Consider the following 22,874-nt stretch of genomic DNA (forward strand, 5'->3'; position numbering starts at 1 on the left):
TGTTTAGTGGGGCGTCATATGCAAGAAAGAGAGGATTGGAAACACTGACTGGGAGTGCAGTGTTTTTGGACAAATTCCTTCGGATAAAAGGAAAGAGGGATGCACCTTCTCCCTGCCTGCGCAAGGTAGACGCAGCATCCCAGTCTCTCAGAAGAGAATGTCCTCAGCCAAGTGAAACTGACATAAAGCAGCCTCAGGACATTACTAACCCTCTCAGAACCAATGCAACAGACACCCTCTCGGTTCAGAAATTCAGTCAGAAGGACGATTTGAAAGACTTTGTCCAGAGTGTCCAGTCGTATTGCCAGGAAGAGGATGATAGCCTCGGGAAAACTGTCTCTACTAAGAGGACATCAAAGAAGAGAATACAGGGAGCTCTGTCGACAGGCAATAATGAAATGTCAACACTCGAACAGGAAGAGAGTGGGTCAACATGGCATGCCTGTAAAAAGTGCCATTTCGAGTTTAGTACAGCCAAAGGCCTGGCCAATCACGTGAAGACGCACCCCAAAGTGATGATCGAAAAGAATTCTTGCGTTTATTGTGGCCGAGGAGTCAAGGATGCCGAAGCTTTGAGGGACCATTTACATGCAGAACACATTTTTGAAATAACAAATTACACTTGTGAATCATGTCAGGTAGAATGTATTAGTGCAGATTTATTTGACAAGCATCAGTATTTTTGCCATAGGAATGATTCAGCTTCTTGTTTATTGTGTTCAAACTGTGATAAAGTCTTTTACAATAAAGATTTGCACTCGTACCACAGAGAAAGAGAAAAGTACTGCGACATATGTAGTGTAAGATTTTGCATGTCATCGGAACAGTACAAGAACCACAAGGAAAAGCACATCTTATACAGGTACGAGTGTTCAAATTGCAATGCTTCCTTCATTACCAAAGCCTCTCTAACAAAACACCTGGAGACCAAGAACCAGTGTCAACCATCAGGAAAATTGACCAAAAGCATGAGTTCCGCATCTAGATCAGGGTACGCCAATGCCGAAGAAGATGCTATAGAGGATGAGGAATGCCTAGATGATGTCAGTGGGGAGGATTCGGATCCTTCAAAGGAGAAAGACACAATGGGCCCCAAAAGCGAGAGGCCTCACAGGTGTCCGGTCTGCAGCAGTGCGTTTGTCAGGCACAAGAACCTCTTGAGCCATGTCGCAGTTGTCCATCCACAACACTTGCAGGTAGGTTGTGGGAAGAGGCACTGTAGTCATCTCCCAAATGGTTATAATTTTCATTCATGTGGCTTACTTTTTTTTTCTAATATGATAGGACTCACACTCACCCATCTTCCCATGACAAAATACATCTAGCTAACCAATACAAACATGGAGAAGAGCTATCAAGTAGTAATAATGATGATGGCAATGATTTTCTCCCTCACAAATACAAGGACGCAAATTTGCAAAGCCTAACGGAGGATCATCAGTGCACCAAATGCGACAAGAAGTTCACCAAAAAGTCAAACCTCGTGGCTCACATTGCTTCACACATAAGGAGTATGAGCAGGTAAGCACAGTACCAATAAGACTTAAATGTGTGAAGGGAAAAAAGGAAAGTTTACCTTGATCTGAAGCAGGGACTGAGAGAGACCTTTCTTGCACCAATTGATCTTTTTGTTCTTATTCTAAGCAGTGCAGAAGTGTGTGATTGAATTATTTCCTCTTTAACTAAAAAGAAGTAAAGTTAGATGAGTAAATTAATAATGGTAATGATAATGATATGAATATTTAATGTAGAACACATAATTTTATTTACACTCATTTTTGAAATATTTATATTTTTCCAATCATTCAAACATCTAATTTGCCCCAGAAATTATAATATCAAATCAGTGAGCTTAATTAAGAGTGGTTCACAAATATTGTTTTTTATTATTATTATTTTGACTGGATAGAAGAAACAAACATGCACAACTTGAACAATGTTAGATCTATCTTTGCCATAACAAAATAATTTTTCTTTTTAATCAGCGGTGAGACAGGCCAACCACAGTGCTCTGTCTGCCACAAAACTTTCCGTTTACAGCGATACCTCGTTGACCACATGAGGTATGTTTCAGAGGATTTAGAACTTAGATTCAACACATTTGATAATTTGACACTTATATTGAAATATTTTTCGTATCATGCGATTTGACATGCAAGAGTAAAGATTAAGGGAAAATCTAACTTCTTCATTTATATGACATTGCATTTGGAAAAAGTTGCCTTTGGAAATAATTCATTGGTGATTTTAAAGTAATTCACATGTAGTTTAGTACATTTTAAAATTTATTTGAGGATTTATTTGAGTGAATCTTGGAATTTTCTTTATTGACTTCAAAAATACCTATAAATGTAATATTTATATAGTGCCATGAAGTTTTGAAATTTCTCTAATTAATTCACCTTATCACTCTTCATAACTTATCACTCTTCATAACTTATCACTCTTCATGACATTATCTTCAGATTGCACACTGGACGTGGCACTCACCAGTGTACTCACTGCGACAAAAAGTTTTTACGGCTCTCGCACTTAAAACTACACATGGAGATGCATGACAACTCACACAAGTCTCATGCATGCATTCACTGCAACAAAAAATATATGAGAAAACAAGGTGTGTGCATTTTTGTTGTTGTTTTTTGTTTTTCAGATTGAATGTTTGACTGAAGATATATTGTATATTTTGTTTTGGGTTTATATAGCAGGATTTAATGCATATGTTTATTCTAATAAGTCTGTGTGGTTTGCATTTTTGTATTTAGTATTTGCTGTCCTGATAATTAATCTTTTTAAACTTGTGCTTAATTATTAAATGTTGACAGGATATGTGAAGTGGTGGTAAGAGAGAATGGAATATGGCCTCTAGACCTAATGGGTATTTTGGGTTACAGACTTAATGCAGCACATGCGAGTCAAGCACAATAGTTCAGCGACCAAAAATGATGACAGAGAGGAAGTTGTGTGAGTATCATTTATGACAACAAAATGGAGAGAAAGGTCATAATAAATGTGACAGTTGTTGGAAAAAAAATTTGAAATATAGTAATCATATGCATATGATTTTTTTTTTTTTTTTTTTTTTTTTTTATCATTATTATTATTTTTTTTCCATTTCTAAAATGCATTTCTAACAAAGATTTTATGTGCATTATTTTATGTTCCATTGCGATAAAAAAAAAATTATAACATAGACAGAACTACACAGGTCTCTGTTAAGTTACTTTCATAACACTCCATTCATTTAGAAAAAAAAAAAACATTTTTCACATCCTTCTTGAAATCTGTCTTACACTGAAGAAGATAACTATTATACAGCACAAAGTTGGCAATGCAATTATATAAAATAAATTTTGCACAAATATTGTATGCTTATAGTATGTAATTAATCATAATCCTATCCCCTTTTTACTATGAACAATTTTTTAAATACGCACTCTAAACACCCTAAATGATGTATTGCCATATTTCCAGGGCGGAAGGAGAGTTCCAGTGTCCAAGTTGCGGTGTTCTTTTCCCCACAGCCCTGAAACTTCGCATGCATGAGGTCACACACCAAGGTAAGGATTATTCTTTTTTTTTTCTTTCTTTCTCATTATTATTGGGAGGATGTTTTCTCTTTTGTCTTCATTTCCTCCATCTTTTTTTTCTTCTTCTTCTTCTTCTTCTTCTTCTTCTTCTTCTTCTTCTTCTTCTTCTTCTCCATGTACTCCTCCTCCTCCTCCTCCTCCTCCTCCTCCTCCTCCTCCTCCTCCTCCTCCTCCTCCTCCTCCTCCCCTGCTCCTCCTCCTCCTCCTCCCTCCTCCTCCTGCTCCTCCTCCTCCTCCTCCTCCTCCTCCTCCTCCTCCTCCTCCTCCTCCTCCTCCTCCTCCTCCTCCTCCTCCTCCTCCTCCTCCTCCTCCTCCTCCTCTTCCTCCTCCTTCATCTCCCCCATCTTTTCTATTTTTCATCTTCTTTTTCTTCTTCCCCCTTCTTCAGCTTCGTTTTCTTCTGCTTCTCCTTTTTTTGTTTTACTCACCAAGGTGAACATACAAGTACAGTGTATTTTAAAATTGCTAAATACAGTGATTTGCAACATGTTATTTGTAATTGCAGTAAACTATAATTCAATAGCAATAGTTATTTATATATAGTTTTGTGCCAAAGTCAAGCTCACAATTGAGGAATGATTCAGTTATTTCACTACAATAGATTAAAGAAGGTAATTAATTAGTTTGAATGGTAATTACCTGAATGTATTCACTGGGATACATTTTTTAGTTTCTTTTATTTCTCTCCCCATTTTCCTTTTTCTAAGCATTTTTATCATTGTATTATATCCTCTCAGAACTCAAAATTTCCTTTTTAACCTTTTTCCTTCTTTGCTATCTCTTTACAGCCTCCAAACCTCCATACAAATGTCAAGAGTGTCTGCGTGAGTTCCCAAGCTTAAGTGTTCTCAAACGACATTATTTGATCCATTGGAATATTCTGCCTTTCATGTGCACCATATGTAGCAGGAGCTTTAGGTGAGGTTTTCCACTTGCATGCATACCTAGACACTTACACTAGTACTTATACACTTACACACACACACAATGACACACATTGACACACACACATTGATACACACATTCATCACACACACATTGACACACACACATTCACACACACATTCACACACACACACACACACACACACACACACACACACACACACACACACACACACACACACACACACACACACACACACACACACACACACACACACACACACACACACACACACACACACACACACACACACACACACACCTCTTTTTTGTCATATTACTTTAATTTAAACTTTTGGTCCAAAAATTGTAAAATAAACATTATAAACAGGCCATTTACCTTTGTTGTTACAATTTTTATATATACTAACTCAGTCCACATAGCATAATGCCCTCTCACCTCCTCCCCATTTCAGGTACAGCCAAAGCTTAAAGAGACACATGGTTACTCACACCGGAGAGAGGAACTACACCTGCATCCACTGCGGAAAGAGATTTGGCTTGAAAGGAAACTTGAACACACACTTGCAACAACACAGCGCACAGAGGGTCTTCTCTTGTGCCAAGTGCGGTAAGTTGGTAGACGATGAATAGAATGATGTGATGAGTCACCTGTTTTAAAGGTGCAGTAGAGTTATGGTGAATTGAATTTGTTTTGCTCTTGAAGTGTGGTTGGGTTTCATATTCACATGCTTATTTAAGTGTAATGGGGTTTTATGAATTAATTCACTTGCCTCTGTAAATGTGGTGGGGTTATATAAGTTATTTCACTTGCCTTTGAAGTGTGGTGAGGTTTTTTAGATGAATTGATTCATTGTTTTCAAAGTGTTTTCTGTTTTATAGATAAATTAGCAAGTCTTCAAGCATGTTTAGGGTTGCATGGGTGTATTTACTTGTTTGCAAAGTGTAGTTTAATTTGATTAATGAATTTACTTCATTTCAAATTATGGTAGGGTTTTTATAGATGAATTCCCTGGCCTTCATAGTGTTGCAGAGCTTAATAGATGAGTTTGTCCAGCAGCAGACTATATTTTTAGTAACTTAAAGATGAAATCCAGTTGGATTTCAAGACTCTCATCTCACCATTTGAAGAGACCTGTGTTGTTAATTATGGATTGTTCAGTCAACACATTATTATGAACATGTATTTCACAATAGTCTTTTTTGACACTGAATGTACTATGCCAAAACCTTGTACTTACACAAAATTGTACTATGCCAAAATGGTGTTTACTACTTACTGATATGCAAAGAACTTGCATTTTTACCTGTATGTATTTTCCCTGCCTCCTTATTACATTTTTGAAATATGTTTTCTTATTGAAAAAATATATATAATGGTTTTCTTATTATAGACTAGTAATTTTAATTTGATATAGTTTGACAAATAGTCAATAAATAAGTGAATAGATGTTAAGTGATCCTTAATTCACTATTATTATTTCTTATATTAATGCTTTACTTCCACTTCCAGGAGGCAGTTTCACAAGTAGGCGCGAGCAGAAGACTCATTTTTGCAGTCAGACTGCTCAGGGTGAGTCATCAGACATTAACAGCACCGATTTCACTGTTCTCAAGAAAACAAGCGACTACATAGAGTACGAACCGGTTGAGAACTGTACAAATGATTCTCAGGACACAAATACTGCAGATACTCTAAGCAGTTTTGTCCCCAACACTAGCCTAAGTGATATGGCTGAAGTCACTCACCTGATATCAGACAACAGCATCAGTGACATAACTACGGTGGCTGGATTGGTTCCCAACAATGTAACAAATACTTCAGTCGGCCATTTAATAGCACAAGTCTCAGGGAACATTGTGCCCATTGATGAAGCAGTCCCAAGTACAAGCTTCAGAGAAGTACTTCCCCAGGCACACAAGACCTCACACACGGTGGTCGATGAAATTCTCGAACATCCAAATTCACCAAATGCATACGAAAATAGTACAATCCTAGAAGGAGTCCCAGCACTCACAGGTAAGCATGAGGCTGACGTTCTCTCCCAAGCCTTTGCAGTGATGGCCGACGACAACATCATTAGAGAGTGTGTCAACCTCGACACTTGCTCAGAATTGACACCAGGTGCCCCAGACAGCACGGAAATGGACTCGACGATCTATACCTTGGTGACGGTGGATGGGGATAATTCACAGCCAACTTTGATCAACATTCCTTCTATCAGTAATGCCGGAGTGGAGGAAAACGTGACACTGCAGATCAACTTTCCAGAGAACGGTTCTGAGGTTTCCATTATTATTGGGTGAATCTTAATTACCATTTTGTAAACTTGTGTACATCTATATCTATATCTATCTATATATCTATCTATTTATCTCTCTCTCTCTCTCTTTCTCTTTCTCTTTCTCTTTCTCTTTCTCTTTCTCTTTCTCTTTCTCTCTCTCTCTCTGTCTCTCTCTCTCTCTCTCTCTCTCTCTCTCTCTCTCTCTCTCTCTCTCTCTCTCTCTCTCTCTCTCTCTCTTCCTCTCTCTCTCTCTCTCTCTCCCTCTATATATATATATATATATATATATATATATATAATATATATATATATATATATATATATATATATATATATACATATGTGTATGTATATTATAGATAGATAGATAGATAGATAGATAGATAGATATTGATACATACATACACACACACACACACACACACACACACACACACACACACACACACACACACACACACACACACACACACACACACACACACACACACACACACACACACACACACACACACACACACACACACACATATATGTATATCTTTCTTGTTACTAAACTGTTATAATATGTATATATGTATTGTGCTTGTTATTTCTTTCAGTATTTATCTATATTAAAATATTATGGTTATGATTTATATTGATTAATTTATATATTTTTTTTAGAAAATGTTCTGAATACACAAATAAACTAAGTAAGGGTCTTTTATTCAATCCAGAAATTAAAGATTTTTAGTAAAATATATTCATAACTAATACTCTAATCTATTGAGGATTATGCAAAACTTGCAGTTGTACTTCAAGCAATTTTTAGCATTATACATATTGCATTAGTGTGATAATTTTGTATTTTATTATTTCAAAACAGAATATTTCCTTTATTGTGCATTGTAGCACTTTTAGAGCTATGTCATTTAATATATTAATGGACTTCAAAATATTCCTACAATATAACAAATTTGACTGTGATTAGAAAAGAATATTTTATTGGAAACAAAAGGCATTTCACTAAATTTGGGATTGATTTATATAAATTCTACTTTTTTGCTTAACCCATTGCCGACGGAGGGATAGATTTGCTTACCCAGGCTCCAGGATGGGTTTTATTTCTGAGTGAGACAGCTTCTGCAACATACCCTGATTTTTCCTACTCCCTTTTAGTCACTCATTGTAGAGCTAGAGCCATTTTTGTGTTTTGTTTTTTTGTGTGTGTTTTATTGTTTTTAGAGACTTATTATCTGTCATATCACAGACTCTTATCAATTCTGCAGTTGACTAAAATTGTAGTTCAGGGTCCATATTAACTCATTTTTTTCTTTAAACTTAATGTGATAAAAGTATTGCTGTGTCAGGGGAGGGCAAAAAGCAGCTTTATATTTTCGTGTGCTGTCACGAACGAACACGAAACTCATAACCATCCAAAATGAAGATAACATGAAGAGGTAGAGAAGAGGAAGGAAACTTGTGCTTTTGACCGTGAGTGCCACAATAAAAGGCATCCCTACTGGCACAGGGGCACATTGTAGGCATTGGGCATGATGTGAGTCACCTTCCTCCTCTTGTTCTGCCTACACATCTTTCATCTGTGGTACTTTAGAGCAAGAGGTCAGTAACTTGCTATGTGCCATCGCTCTATAGAGATAGTGCTAGCTAGAGACCATAGATGGGTGCTATTCAAGGCTCTCTCTCCTGCTGGTGTTAGAAGAAAGTGGTGCCATCTAGGTTTTGGATGTGAGTTAAAACTCATTTTGCTGAATATTACGGCAGTTATAATAATTATAATTAGGCAAGAGCTCTTGCCTCATGTATGACGAAAAAACACGTAAGCCCATCATTAACGGGATAAATTTGCTTATAATATCTACTACAAAATAAGCTTGATTATTCCATTCTTGTTTAGAAGACTGAAGGGGATAAAGGTATTTTAGTATTTTCCCTTCTGAATCAGGCCACATCAAAAGATTATCATCCTGGGCTGGGCTTCTTAATCCAAATGCTCCAGGACATTGATAACTGGCGCGCAATGCATTTCCGGAAGGCTACCGCATAGGCCTATACTCATTCCGGGGTCTTATCTTATCTTATGACACCCGGCACTCGCAGTCATAGGCACAAGTCTCCTTCCTCTTCCCCCTCTTGTTATTCATTTTAATTAGGGATGGTCATTTCTTTCATATTTGTTTTGAAAATAAACAAATATGAAAAAGATAGACTTGCTTTTTGTCCTCATAAAACTGTAATACTTATATCACACTGAGTATAAAGGACATAATCTGATATGGACCCTATTTTATCATTTTTGTCTACTACAACTTGATAAACACTGTTAGATGGCACATATAGATAATAGATAATAAAACACAATAGATAATAGATAATAAAACACAAAAAAATGAAGGACACAAATATGGCTACAGTATTATTGGTATTATTAAAAAGAGTGTGAAAAGTTGCTACTCCCTCGCTCTGAAATATAACCCATTTGGGGTACCTGTCCTGGGGAACAGTCAAGCAAATCTATCCCCATCTGCAATGGTGCAAGGATATGTTCATCATTCCTGTGTATGTTGTCTGTTACTTTGCTGAAACATAATGCTGTTGATAAGCATTACCTAATTTAGCCATTCACTCAGTAAAAAGATATCTGTAGTCCACTTGGTACTCACTAGTATTCATGCTTAATCATAAAGGAAGTACCTTTGTACCCTTGTAAAATATAAATGAGGCCTTGAGATGGTAAATGAAAACTGTTCTCTGTACATGAAAAATATGTCCTATATGTGCTTAACTAGAAGGCAGTACCTGGCACAGGTTGAATACTTCAAAACCCCACCCGTCTTTAACATTCTGATGACTGCCATAGAATAAAGCAGTGTATATGGAGCACCATGGCATGCCAGTGGGATGGTGAATAACTATTTTGCTGTGTGGGTTAACAAACTGTTCAACACACAAAATACTCAGCTACTCCCTCTACTACCTCATGCAGAGTGCAGACTAAGGTGGATGGCAGGTGACTATGTTTGGATGACAGTATGAACTTTATATCCATGAAGTCTTTATTACTATGGATGACCTTTCTCAATTAGTAACTGAGTCCACCGGTATTCCAGATAGAGATGGGAACAAAGCTAACATGCTTGACCTTTTTACAACATCAAAGCCCCTCCCCATACAATATGCTCACTGCCTCATAATTTTAAGACACTTTCCCATCTCAACAATAATACCTTCAACTTTCTACAAATGTTATAATTTTCAATGTGCAGACTTGCATTCTTTTCATTGTTTCTACTCTTCCTATCTTTGGAAATCTGGACTCTCTAATGATCTGTTGTCCTATGTACCATGTACCATGCTATACAATAATCTTTAAAACCTGGAATAAAAGCTCACCAAAATAGTTCAACACCCAACATTCCAAAGTTCTTCCATAAATAGAAACAAACTAAAAATACCACCTCCAGAGCAGCTTGTGTTCAATTCCATGGATACAGGTAAAAAGTAATTGATCAAGCTAAAAGTTACTTTGTCTGATACAGCAATGAGATATCTAACAACTGAACCAGCTCCTGCTCCTTCTGGTTGCAAGATAAAGTATAAGCCCTATCAAACCTTAACACCTCAAAATCTAAAGGCCCAAAAATTGTTTTGAAGTGTTCCTGAACTTGCTCCTGTCCTCAACAAACTTTTCATTATTTCATACTCAAAAGATATTTCCCTCATCCTAGATAGCCCATGCATTCCCCAAACATCACTAGAAGTACCAACCAACAGCAATCACATCCCTGACAATTTAGATAATGGAGCCAGGGTTAACCCATTCCCGCTTGCACCGGGAGATAACAAGCACGCGATGCTTCATTCCGAGGTATTTTCACAATGCATGGGGCCAGGCTTAAACTCTTAAGACCATTTTTCACCCACCCTATTCATGTGGTTTGCATGATTGTGTCTACAATGTAAAGGCATGTAAAAATATTGTCATGTTCAGAGGAGTTATTTTAGTCAAAAAACATGTTACAACAATGCTTTTCTAGTGTTACTTTATTGACCTTTGCCTATATTATTCACTTCTATGTGATAATACCAGTGGAAAGTGGTAGCACTCTTTTAGTGGGGTATCAAAAATGATTCTTTTTTACTTATCCTTTTTTTCTAAAATGAAAAGAACACTAAATAATCATACATGTACATACAAGTATGTACATGTACTTTGTGGCATGAGGTGACATATCACAGGTAGTAGACAAATTAGAAATAGTTTTATATTAGTAATTTTCTGTCTTATTTCATTTATTGGTCAACCCCTTTTGATCTTACAATTGTTTTTTGACTCAGATCTTTTTATTCAACCAATCAGAAGCAGACATTAAGTAAGAAATTATGAAAAAATTATATGCAAGAACAATCTAGCTGTGTCACACAAGTGTGACGCACCGTCGTCATAGGGTTAAGAATGGAGGTTTGACTTTCCTTCCCCTAGGATAAGAATAGAATTGCAGACTTGTGGCAGCCACTTGGGAGTCCCCTAAATAAATTTTACCAATGTTTTTTGTGAGTTCACTTGGCATTGTTTAAACTTTCATAACCCAAAAAACAATATTGGTATACAATATAAATTTTCATTAATGGTTTCATCACAATATAGGGAACCATGTCTTATCTTTCTTCCTATTGATACATTTTGTGTACAAAAATTCCTGTATATCTTTTATCCCTGTGTAGTATATTCTTTACCCCCAGCATTCAGCTTTGCCAAAGTGTATACTAAGAGTTTGAACTCTTATATCCAAATATGTTTCCTACTCATTCTGGTAAGCCTTCCAGATTCAAGAATCAAAACTGCTCATTAATACATTAGTAAAATGTTAATTTGGAGGTGCTGGGTAGGCCTACAATATTAATTTTACAATGGTTATATATGCTACATGCAAATCTAAGTTTTACATTGAATCGGAGCACAAATGTTTTTTTCATTCATAGTCCCCAGTAAATATTTTAAAATTTATATGATACAAAAGCCTATCTTCACACTGTATATTTCTATTCTTTCCCAGTAAATCACATCCTTGTCACATTTGCAATAAATGTTTGCCAGTAACTAAAAGTTTACATATCTCTCACTTCTTGAATAATGTTGAAATAATGATAATACTAATGTTTAATGGTTTATGAAATTCATCATTGTTTCAGATTTTGTGTCTTGGTTGAATATCAAAATGAATTAAGTGATAGATATTCAGACTTTATTGAAATCTTATAAATCCAAGCTCTACATAACATAAAAAGGCACAAACAGTCACTGGTACTCGGTGTTAATCAATAATGAAAAAATACCTGGAATTTTCAATATAAGGAGACACTCAACTATTTTCCATCAAAACAAATATCAATAATTTCAAGTGCTCATTTATTTATTCATTAAAAAAAAAAAAAAAGAGTATTCAATTACTATAAAAAAAAACAGATTTATAACTAAAAGACAGTTGAGAAAAAAAAAGGCTAAAATTTATGAATGAAGACAATTCAAAAACAAAAAGAACCGTTATTCATCTTTAATAACATACTCCTTATTTAAAACAGAATACTTCAAGCAGATCTAATTTGCAAAGATGGTCCATCTTTAATGCTCTCGGTAGAGAAAGAGCAGTGGAATGGTTTACTTGTTCTTCTGAATGATCTCCCTGAGCTTGGCTTCGTTGGCACCAGTCAGGGTTTCCACCTGCAAAATAAAAAACAGATGTTGCTTTACTATGCAAATCAAGATGTGAAGGAAGGAAGGAAGGAAGGAAGGAAGAACGAATGGATAAATAAATAAAAATCAACCCATACAGGATGGAGCCATAGATCAGTTGAACACAGGAGCAACCTGTGTCAATATTCAACTGGAAGCCAGAAAGTGAATGTAATGTTTTTCTCTTATCATAGATTTTGACCTGGAGATTCAAAAAATACAAATCTTTTTGTATAAACTGAATAAATGTAGAAATAGTGATTCCTTAATACATTGCTGCTTAAGACTTAAAGACAGTGTATTTTAGGGGTTAAACAACTTAAAGAATTATTCAAGAAATGAAGAGAAATTCAGTTTAATTTCTCTAAATATGGAATGACTTTCAAAATGAAGTACTGAATTCTTTACTTTGCTCAGTGACTTTAATAAGTTGTTGACAATATTTGTTACAGAATAACTAGGTCTGACACCAAAGATTGAATCATTTTAATTATCTTCTTCTCAACTCTACCAAATCAAAAACTTATTTTAGAAATTCCTTGAAAAACATAATAACTATTACAGACATAAGTGTCCCTGTTATTTCATACATCATGCAAATAAAAAAGAAAGATTATCATCACATTTCCTAACTCCTTTTTTTTTCTGTCCTTAAACATTTTAAAAAAGAGATTAAAAGAAGGAGGAGGAGGAGGAGGAGGAGGAGGAGGAGGAGGAGGAGGAGGAGGAAAAGGAAGAGGAAGAAGAAGAGGAAGAGGAAGAAGAAGAGGAAGAAGAAGAGGAGGAAGAGGAAGAGGAAGAGGAAGAGGAGGAGAAGAAAAAGCAACTCTTGATCAACACAAAGGTCATTCTTCAAAAAGTATAAAACCAGAATTACTCTGGCATTAAAGAGAAAAGCAATTGTTCTTACCTTCTGGCCATTCTTCATGAACAAAAAAGTGGGCATGCAAGTGATCTGGTTATCTGCGGCAATGTCTTCACATTCATCCACATCTACCTTCAGGAACACGACATCAGACATCGACTGACTCATCTCCTGCGGAAGGGAAAATTACCAGGGGGTTAAACCACCTTCAGGGGTACACAAGAACTTGCTAGGCGACATGTTGCTCTGATACACATGTTGCTGTGATATGCATTCCTGCCTCTGCAGATATGTGCTTCACTTACTCATCCTAATTCAATTTCATCTGAAAAAGCCTTACCAAACCTAGCATAAACTAAACTAATGTGAAGATATGATTAAACAAAGAGAAAAAAAAAATCAATAGGCATTGAAAATAATAGAGAAAGAGATTGAAAGCCACGCATTAAATTTTATGATAGTAAATGAACCTAAGACACATATAATGACTAATCTGATCTGTCCATAGAGTATAAGTGATGTGTGCAGATTACTGGCTCATGATTGGCTGGAAATCAGTGTCTGCTAACATTAGTTAGTTGTGATAAATATTCAAGCTATCAATTCAGGAATATATTTCATTTAGATACACAGAGAACCATTAAACATTCATATTGAAATTCTAAACAATGATGTTATGTAATTCAAACACAAGCTTGATGAAGCTGACGAGGAAGAGGAAGCTGACGATGAAGAGTAAGATGACGAAGAGGGAGAGGATGAGGACAATAAAGAGGAAGATGACGAGAGAGATGACGATGAAGAGGAGGAGGATAAAAAATAAATAAATAAATAAATAAATAAATAATCATAAAAAAAAAAAAATAAAAAAAATAAAAATCAAGCCCACCTCCAGCTTGGGTGCAATCATCTTACAAGGCCCACACCAGGTGGCATAGAAGTCGATGACGACCAGCTTGCTTCCCGCCTCGCTCAGCTGCTTGTTGAAGTCTCCCTGTTGTAGGATGAACCAAATGGAAACATTAGATTCACTTTAGGGTTGGTTTTAGTGTGTGTGTGTGTGTGTGTCATTGTGAGTGTGTCAATATCTCATTATGAGTGTGTCAATGTGTGTTATTGATGGTGTGTCAATGTGTGTCATTGATGGTGCGTCAATGTGTCATTGTGAGTGTGTCAATGTGTGTGTTTGTGTGTGTCAATGTATGTATGTTTGTGTGTGTGTGTGTGTGTGTGTGTGTGTGTGTGTGTGTGTGTGTGTGTGTGTGTGTGTGTGTGAATGTGTGCCAGTGCCAGTGACTAGTGAGTGAGCGTGTGTGTCAGTGACAGAGTGTGTGTGTGTGTCAGTGACAGAGTGTGTGTGTGTGTCAGTGACAGAGTGTGTGTGTGTGTCAGTGACAGAGTGTGTGTGTGTCAGTGACAGAGTGTGTGTGTGTGTCAGTGACAGAGTGTGTGTGTGTGTCAGTGACAGAGTGTGTGTGTGTGTCAGTGACAGAGTGTGTGTGTGTGTCAGTGACAGAGTGTGTGTGTGTGTCAGTGACAGAGTGTGTGTGTGTGTCAGTGACAGAGTGTGTGTGTGTCAGTGACAGAGTGTGTGTGTGTCTCAGTGAGAGAGTGTGTGTCAGTGACAGTGTGTCAGTGAGAGAGAGAGTGTGTGTCAGTGAGAGTGAGTGTGTGTGTGTATGTCAGTGAGAGTGTGTGTCAGTGAGAGAGAGTGTGTGTGTCAGTGCGAGTGAGTGTGTGTGTGTCAGTGAGAGTGAGTGTGTGTGTGCGTCAGTGACAGAGTGTGTGTGTGTGTCAGTGACAGAGTGTGTGTGTGTCAGTGACAGAGTGTGTGTGTGTCAGTGACAGAGTGTGTGTGTGTGTCAGTGACAGAGTGTGTGTGTGTGTCAGTGACAGAGTGTGTGTGTGTGTCAGTGACAGAGTGTGTGTGTGTGTCAGTGACAGAGTGTGTGTGTGTCAGTGACAGAGTGTGTGTGTGTGTCAGTGAGTGCATGTGTGTGTGCCAGTGAGTGCATGTGTGTGTGTCAGTGAGTGCATGTGTGTGTGTCAGTGAGTGTGTGTGTGTGTCAGTGAGTGTGTGTGTGTGTCAGTGAGAGAGAGTGTGCGTCAGTGAGAGAGAGTGTGTGTCAGTGAGAGAGAGTGTGTGTCAGTGAGAGAGAGTGTGTGTCAGTGAGAGAGAGTGTGTGTCAGTGAGAGAGAGTGTGTGTCAGTGAGAGAGAGTGTGTGTCAGTGAGAGAGAGTGTGTGTCAGTGACAGAGTGTGTGTTTCAGTGACAGAGTGTGTGTTTCAGTGACAGAGTGTGTGTTTCAGTGACAGAGTGTGTGTTTCAGTGACAGAGTGTGTGTTTCAGTGACAGAGTGTGTGTTTCAGTGACAGAGTGTGTGTTTCAGTGACAGTGTGTGTTTCAGTGACAGAGTGTGTGTTTCAGTGACAGAGTGTGTGTTTCAGTGAGAGAGTGTGTGTTTCAGTGAGAGAGTGTGTGTTTCAGTGAGAGAGTGTGTGTGTCAGTGAGAGAGTGTGTGTGTCAGTGAGAGAGTGTGTGTGTCAGTGAGAGTGTGTGTCTCAGTGAGAGTGTGTGTCTCAGTGAGAGAGAGTCTCAGTGAGAGAGAGTGTGTGTCAGTGACAGTGTGTCAGTGAGAGAGAGAGAGTGTGTGTCAGTGAGAGTGAGTGTGTGTGTGTGTATGTCAGTGAGAGTGTGTCAGTGAGAGAGTGTGTGTCAGTGACAGCGTGTCAGTGAGAGAGAGTGTGTCAGTGACAGCGTGTCAGTGAGAGAGTGTGTGTCAGTGAGAGAGAGTGTGTGTCAGTGAGAGAGAGAGAGTGTGTCAGTGAGAGAGAGAGAGTGTGTCAGTGAGAGAGTGTGTGTCAGTGACAGCGTGTCAGTGAGAGAGTGTGTGTCAGTGACAGCGTGTCAGTGAGAGAGTGTGTGTCAGTGACAGCGTGTCAGTGAGAGAGAGTGTGTGTCAGTGACAGCGTGTCAGTGAGAGAGAGTGTGTCAGTGAGAGAGAGAGAGTGTGTCAGTGAGAGAGAGAGAGTGTCAGTGAGAGAGAGAGAGTGTCAGTGAGAGAGAGAGTGTGTCAGTGAGAGAGAGAGTGTGTGTCAGTGAGAGAGAGAGTGTGTGTCAGTGAGAGAGAGAGTGTGTGTCAGTGAGTGAGTGTGTCAGTGAGAGAGAGAGTGTGTCAGTGAGAGAGAGAGTGTGTCAGTGAGAGAGAGAGTGTGTCAGTGAGAGAGAGAGTGTGTGTCAGTGAGAGAGAGAGTGTGTGTGTGTGTGTGTGTCAGTGAGTGTGTGTGTATGTATGTCAGTGAGAGAGTGTGTGTCAGTGAGAGAGAGTGTGTGTCAGTGAGAGAGAGTGAGTGTCAGTGAGAGAGAGTGAGTGTCAGTGAGAGAGAGTGAGTGTCAGTGACAGAGAGTGAGTGTCAGTGACAGAGAGTGAGTGTCAGTGACAGAGAGTGAGTGTCAGTGACAGAGAGTGAGTGTCAGTGACAGAGAGTGAGTGTCAGTGACAGAGTGTGTGTCAGTGACAGAGTGTGTGTTTCAGTGACAGAGAGTGTGTGTCAGTGAGAGAGAGTGTGTGTCAGTGAGAGAGAGTGTGTGTCAGTGAGAGAGTGTGTGTCAGTGAGAGAGTGTGTCTCAGTGAGAGAGAGTGTGTGTCAGTGAGAGAGAGTGTGTCTCAGTGAGAGAGTGTGTGTCAGTGACAGTGTGTCAGTGAGAGAGAGAGTGTGTGTCAGTGAGAGTGAGTGTGTGTGTGTGTATGTCAGTGAGAGTGTGTGTCAGTGAGAGAGAGTGTGTGTGTCAGTGAGAGAGAGTGTGTGTGTGTCAGTGAGAGTGAGTGTGTGTGTGTCAGTGAGAGTGAGTGTGTGTGTGTCAGTGAGAGTGAGTGTGTGTGTGTCAGTGAGAGTGAGTGTGTGTGTGTCAGTGAGAGTGAGTGTGTGTATGTCAGTGAGAGTGAGTGTGTGTATGTCAGTGAGAGAGAGTGTGTGTATGTCAGTGAGAGAGAGTGTGTGTCAGTGAGAGAGTGTGTGTCAGTGAGAGACTGTGTGTGTCAGTGAGAGACTGTGTGTGTCAGTGAGAGAGAAAGTGTGTCAGTGAGAGAGAGAGAGTGTAAACAAATAAATATGTCTATATATCTTCATATAAAAAAATAAAAGTTTTGTGTATATGTTCTGAGGATGAGTTAAGTGTGTATCATGTATGCATTTATCTATCTATATCAATTTGTGTATACATTTTCACTATACATATCCACATACATGTATACCAATAAATATTAATGCATATAATACAAGAAACATGCCCTTCAATGTTATGACACTCCCCTTCATTTAAAATGCACCACCAACCTTTACTCTTTCCCAGATCCAACTTAGCCTGGGTCTTATGAAACAGGTAGATAAGCCTTAACAAACACCTTATGTAAGGTTATCTACTTAAAAAAAGGTCTTATCATCTTCTGGCTGACTCCCCTCGTCTCCCTCCATACATTATTTAGAGCTATCTTTACTTTAATCAATAAAAAAATGACTTCTTCCCTTCTGTGGTGTTTAACGTGTATCATGAAACTAGTTTTAGTTTTTAGTAGTAAGGTTTATATCATAAAAACTTCAAAATATGATTTTATAAGCTTTATCCACGGGTTGAAGTAGCAGTAAGAGACTCTACTTGCCATTTATTGTAATAATCTTCATTTATAATCTATGCAAACCTAGTTCTGTCCTTAGAATTAAAGAGAAATAAGAACTCAAGAGAAGAAAGCTATGGACACATGGTCAATGCTCTCAACAAAGCCGATTAACGGTAACGGCAGACCTTTTCTTGATTCCCTTCATACAAACACAAGTTCCATCGCCTCAAGTGCACACAAATGTTCACGCTAACAATACCTGATCTTTCACTTGGTAAACCATCTTTGCGAGTGTGGGAGGTAAGGAGAGGTTACTTCCTGCTGGTGCTGTCCCGATGGCGGTCGACGCTCGAGTGAGGGACAGAGGGAGAGGGAAAGAGGGAGCTAGAAGGGGGGCGGGGGAGTGAAAGAACTAGAAGGAATGACGTCATAACGAGGGAATTTTGTATTGTGTGTGTTTTTTTTTAGTATCTGCGTGTGTGCGTGAACTGAAGAAAAGGAGACATGTAGAAAGCGAGAGAGTGAAAGAACGGTCTTGTTGACACGTCACGTGGCGGGGAATTTGAATTTCTTCATTGCCAGACCGATATTTTATCATGAACTGAAACATGAAGTATTATTCTGATGGTAATATGTTGTATCTCGGAGTATTATTTCTTTTTTTTTTCTCAAAGACTGCCTGTTTTTCTTTGCCTTTGTAGCCTATAATTGTATGAGTATGTCCTCAGTGACTATGGTTACCGTTATAATACACATAGTAGACATTGGGCTAAAAGGCAAAGCTGGAGACTGCCACAGAAATTTGATTTTTTGTTTTTGTTTTGTCTTCACTTTTAATTATGGCGGTAATATGTAGTTTTGCATTAATTCCGCCTACAGTTCCCCGACTCCTGAGTTAAGTTATTAGTGGCAATGCGTCATCTATGTCATCATGAGGTATTTTAAGACAAGCCGTGAGTGAGCACTGAAAGAGGTAACGTGTTGTAATACCAATTTTTCTGTCAGTGTTTTGTGCATGTCTGAATGTGTGTATGTATATATATATATATATATATATATATATATATATATATATATATATATATATATATATATTTTGGCGTGTGTGTGTGTGTGTGTGTGTGTGTGTGTGTGTGTGTGTAGATAGATAGATAGATATATAAATATATATATATATATATATATATATATATATGTATATATACATAAATATGTGTGTGTGTGTGTACATGTATGTATGTATGCATGTATGTATATTTATATTCATATTTATATTTATATGTATATGTATATGTATACACATAAACATAGACAGGCACACACACACACACACACATATATATATATATATATATATATATATATATATATATATATATATATATATATATATATATATATATATATATATATATATATATACATATATCGAGTTGAGTAGAGCAGGCTGCACAAGAATATCACACCGAGAGATCGAAGAATAGTCAGAAAAAGAAAAGAGAGAAGACTGAATGTAACAACAGATCATGTCAAACAGGAAAAGATTAAAACAGAGATAAAAAAAATAGGAGACAGATTAAAACGTCTATAAGTAACAAAATAGATGTTGAAGAAAAAAGAGCAGTTGATTTAATAATAATAACAATAAAAAACAATGTAAAAAACTTCTCTTATGCAAATAACAGATTAAAGAGAAGACCAGAAATTGGGGTTTCTTGAGGAAAATGGTGTTTTGGCGACCGATTCAAAGAAAATGGCTGAATTACTCCTAGAATTTAAAAAATAATAATGATAATAATAATATAATGTCCCAGATAAAATTTTAAAAGAGAGAGATATCCTTGAAGCAATCAAAGAAAACAAGATAAATCCTAGACAACATGGCTTTCGTAGTGGTAGATCCTGTTTATCCCAAATTCTACGAACACATATTATAGAACCTAACTGAAAATACTCAGATTTCGCAAAAGCTTTCGGTAAAGTAGATCACAGAATTTTAATTATTAAAATTAAGGACCTCGAAATTAGCGGCAAAGTGAGAAGCTGAATACATTTCCTAGCAAAACGAAAGCAAAAAGTACAGATAAATGGATTTTCCTCAAATGAATCAAATGTTGAAAATGGAGCGCCACAGGGGTCCGTTCTGGGCATCTGTTGTTCCTAATTATAATCGGTAACATTGGCAAAGGTATTAAACACTCGAGAGTAATTTCATTTACAGATGATAAAAGAATAAGTACCTCAATAAAATCATTAGATATGAAAGGCAAACTAAATGAGGATCTACATACCATCTGTACTTGGGCAAATGAAAACAATATGAAATTCAATGTTGATAACCTGGAAATCTGACACCGAGATCATATTCTGTTGAGGGAATAGAGATTAAAGATAAAGAATAGTAAAATCCAGGACTTTATATGAGCAATGACGTGAACATCAGTCACCATATAGAGTAAACAGTCATCATATGAAACCTCATGAGTGGATGGGTGATGAGGAACTTAACACAAGGGATCCAGAACACCACCTACCACCATGGAAAATATTAGTGATTCCAAGATTGGAATATCAGTGGCAAGCATGGATTCCAAGTCTTACAAAAGATATAGTGTTACTAGAAAAGGTTCAAAGAATTTTTTACAAGGCAATTAGGAAACATTATAGGTCTTAACTACTGGGAGAGACTAACAAAGCCGGAGAGAAAGATACTTTATTAAATATGTATGGATGATTATTGGAATTCAAGCACCAGGGGGGAATTAATGTAAGACATTCCCCCAGGCAGAGAAGGACATGCTACCGCACTGTGATAAATACTCAAACTTCATTGTTAAGCAAAATACAGAATCAAAGTTTCCTAATGAATGGCCATAAATAGTGTGCCGAAGAACATTAGAAACCTAATTCAGTGCACTGTGGAAATGTTTCAAAGAATATCAGATGACTGGCTAAATGCAATATCAAATGAACCACCAACGAGTGGGAGTGAAAGAACGAGGGCTGAATCAATGTTCATCCCTCTTCAAGTTCAGTTTCTTACAACCGACAAAAGGCGGGTTGTTCCCCAGGATGGCCCCGACATGAGCCATTAGCGGGTCTCGTGCTAGAACTTGCACAAAGGAACCAAGTAAGTAGAAAACAGAAAGTATTGTCCTCTACTTGGAAAAGGTGATCGAGTAGTAATAAAACTAAAGTAGAGTTTATTTCAGGAAAAAATGAAAACAAGAGGACGTACAATTACATGAGAGTTAATTATAGAAACCTACAACACTTCTTTAAGGAAATAAACTGATATCAACCAAACAGTTTTGACCCTGTGAGATAATGTGAAATAATTCGTATTTAAGGCAAACTTTCTGAGATATTGCAAGAAAGAGATGTCTGAGTAGCTTGTAAATACTTAAACTTTGAAAAAAAGCTTTTGATAATGCATTACGCAGTAGGCTAAAAAGGAAATTGTACCGTCTAGGTGGAGTTAGATAAAATTCCCTGAATGGATGAGATTCGACCTGGAAGAAGTCGAGAAATGAGCGGAATAATTCAGGGATCAATTTCGGCACCAATTACGGTTAATATTTTCACCAATGGTATGGGGTCGCACATAACTTGTAAATGTGTTTCTAAATGGCGCAAAAATACAAAGAATGGTAATAACAGTGTCATCCCAGGGGTGTATGGAGAACTTATTCATGTGGTGTTGTACTTGAAAATGGAATTCAACACCAAAGAATAGGGTCAGGATCTGGGAAAGTAAGGTCGACTCTTGTACCAATGGATGTTGAGTATTACAATAGTAGTTAAAAAAATAGACTTTGTAATCATCCGAAATGGAATTTGAGTCCAAATGATCAAATAGATGAAAAGGTTAAACTAAAATGTTTGCACTGAGCACAAACTGAAGAGGACCTTCATGTACGAGAACGCAAATGTGGTAAAAAAAAAAAACACACACACACGTGTATATATATATTATATATATATATATATATATATATATATATATATATATTATATATATATATGTATATATATTATATATATATATATATATATATATATATATATATATATATATATATATATATATATATATGTGTGTGTGTGTGTGTGTGTGTGTGTGTATATATTCATATATATAAACAAATTTGAAGGTTCAAAGATCAGCTACAAGATAGGCGCCAACACGAAGAGATATAAGCCACGTAGAAAAAACGGGACTTGTTAGACAAACATGATCTTATATTTAATGTAGGAATAACAAGAGGTCACAAAAAACTGGAGTATAGTGGAAAATAGATATTAAAGGAGATTGTTAGCCAGGAGAAGGATGGCATGCAAGAAGCAGGTCGACCCCTCAAGGGGCAGAGATAACAGAACACCTGGTAGTTATCGTTAATATTGTGATGGAGGGGAAGTGCACGAGGAAGTGTTGAAAGGGGATGGTAGAAGAGTGAAAAAGAAATGTGCGAGATGAAGTGATGGAGGAAGTGCTAAGAAGAGCTAGAGAAAGAATTCAGCTTGTAAGACCTGAGGAAAGATGGAAGAGAATAGCATGTATGTGCACCTTTGGCAACCCGACAATGCCCCGGGTCAACTTCTCGGGAGACATCCAATGTAGTGTGTGTGTGTGTGTGTGTGTGTGTGTGTGTGTGTGTATGTGTGTGTGTGTGTGTGAAATGAAAACTGAGGACTATGGTAGCAAATACGAGTATCAAAATCTTTTATAGAAAGAATAGCCATGCTCAGTATGCGGACCAGATAACAATGAATAATTCACGGTCACCTTTTTGAATAGTCAACATAGTTAAAACTTTAACGAATGTGTATGTGTATCAGATACGAAGAGAATGATAAGTCTGAATGGTTGAA

At 37.4% G+C, this 22,874-nt stretch overlaps 2 protein-coding genes across 3 annotated transcripts in view; one reads left to right on the plus strand and one right to left on the minus strand.

The window, feature by feature from the left end:
• LOC122247027 (uncharacterized) overlaps nt 1-12,461 on the plus strand; it is a 13,742-nt gene extending 1,281 nt beyond the window's left edge. Inside the window, exons 2-10 of one of the 2 annotated variants that reach the window (XM_086530758.1) lie at nt 1-1,196; nt 1,406-1,521; nt 1,986-2,063; nt 2,466-2,617; nt 2,895-2,964; nt 3,475-3,560; nt 4,379-4,508; nt 4,952-5,106; nt 6,010-12,461. The exon at nt 1-1,196 is cut by the window's left edge and continues 185 nt beyond it. In XM_086530758.1, coding sequence (XP_086386884.1) covers nt 1-1,196; nt 1,406-1,521; nt 1,986-2,063; nt 2,466-2,617; nt 2,895-2,964; nt 3,475-3,560; nt 4,379-4,508; nt 4,952-5,106; nt 6,010-6,803 — 2,777 coding nt within the window. In that variant the 3' untranslated portion in view covers nt 6,804-12,461. The remainder of the gene's footprint in view (nt 1,197-1,405; nt 1,522-1,985; nt 2,064-2,465; nt 2,618-2,894; nt 2,965-3,474; nt 3,561-4,378; nt 4,509-4,951; nt 5,107-6,009) is intronic. The other variant, XM_086530759.1, reaches the window with a different exon arrangement.
• Trx2 (Thioredoxin 2) lies at nt 12,017-18,346 on the minus strand. The gene is made up of 4 exons (XM_043005964.2): nt 18,262-18,346; nt 14,273-14,377; nt 13,429-13,554; nt 12,017-12,506 (listed from the first exon to the last, which is right to left on the minus strand). Exons 1-4 carry the CDS (start codon nt 18,283-18,285, stop codon nt 12,444-12,446), a joined length of 318 nt encoding a protein of 105 aa, XP_042861898.1. The 5' UTR covers nt 18,286-18,346; the 3' UTR covers nt 12,017-12,443.
• Nucleotides 18,347-22,874: the final 4,528 nt, after the last annotated feature.

This window comes from Penaeus japonicus, unplaced genomic scaffold (assembly GCF_977035675.1).
Source record: "Penaeus japonicus unplaced genomic scaffold, GWHDUDI00000001_assembly GWHDUDI00000034, whole genome shotgun sequence".
NCBI classification, from domain to species: domain Eukaryota; kingdom Metazoa; phylum Arthropoda; class Malacostraca; order Decapoda; family Penaeidae; genus Penaeus; species Penaeus japonicus.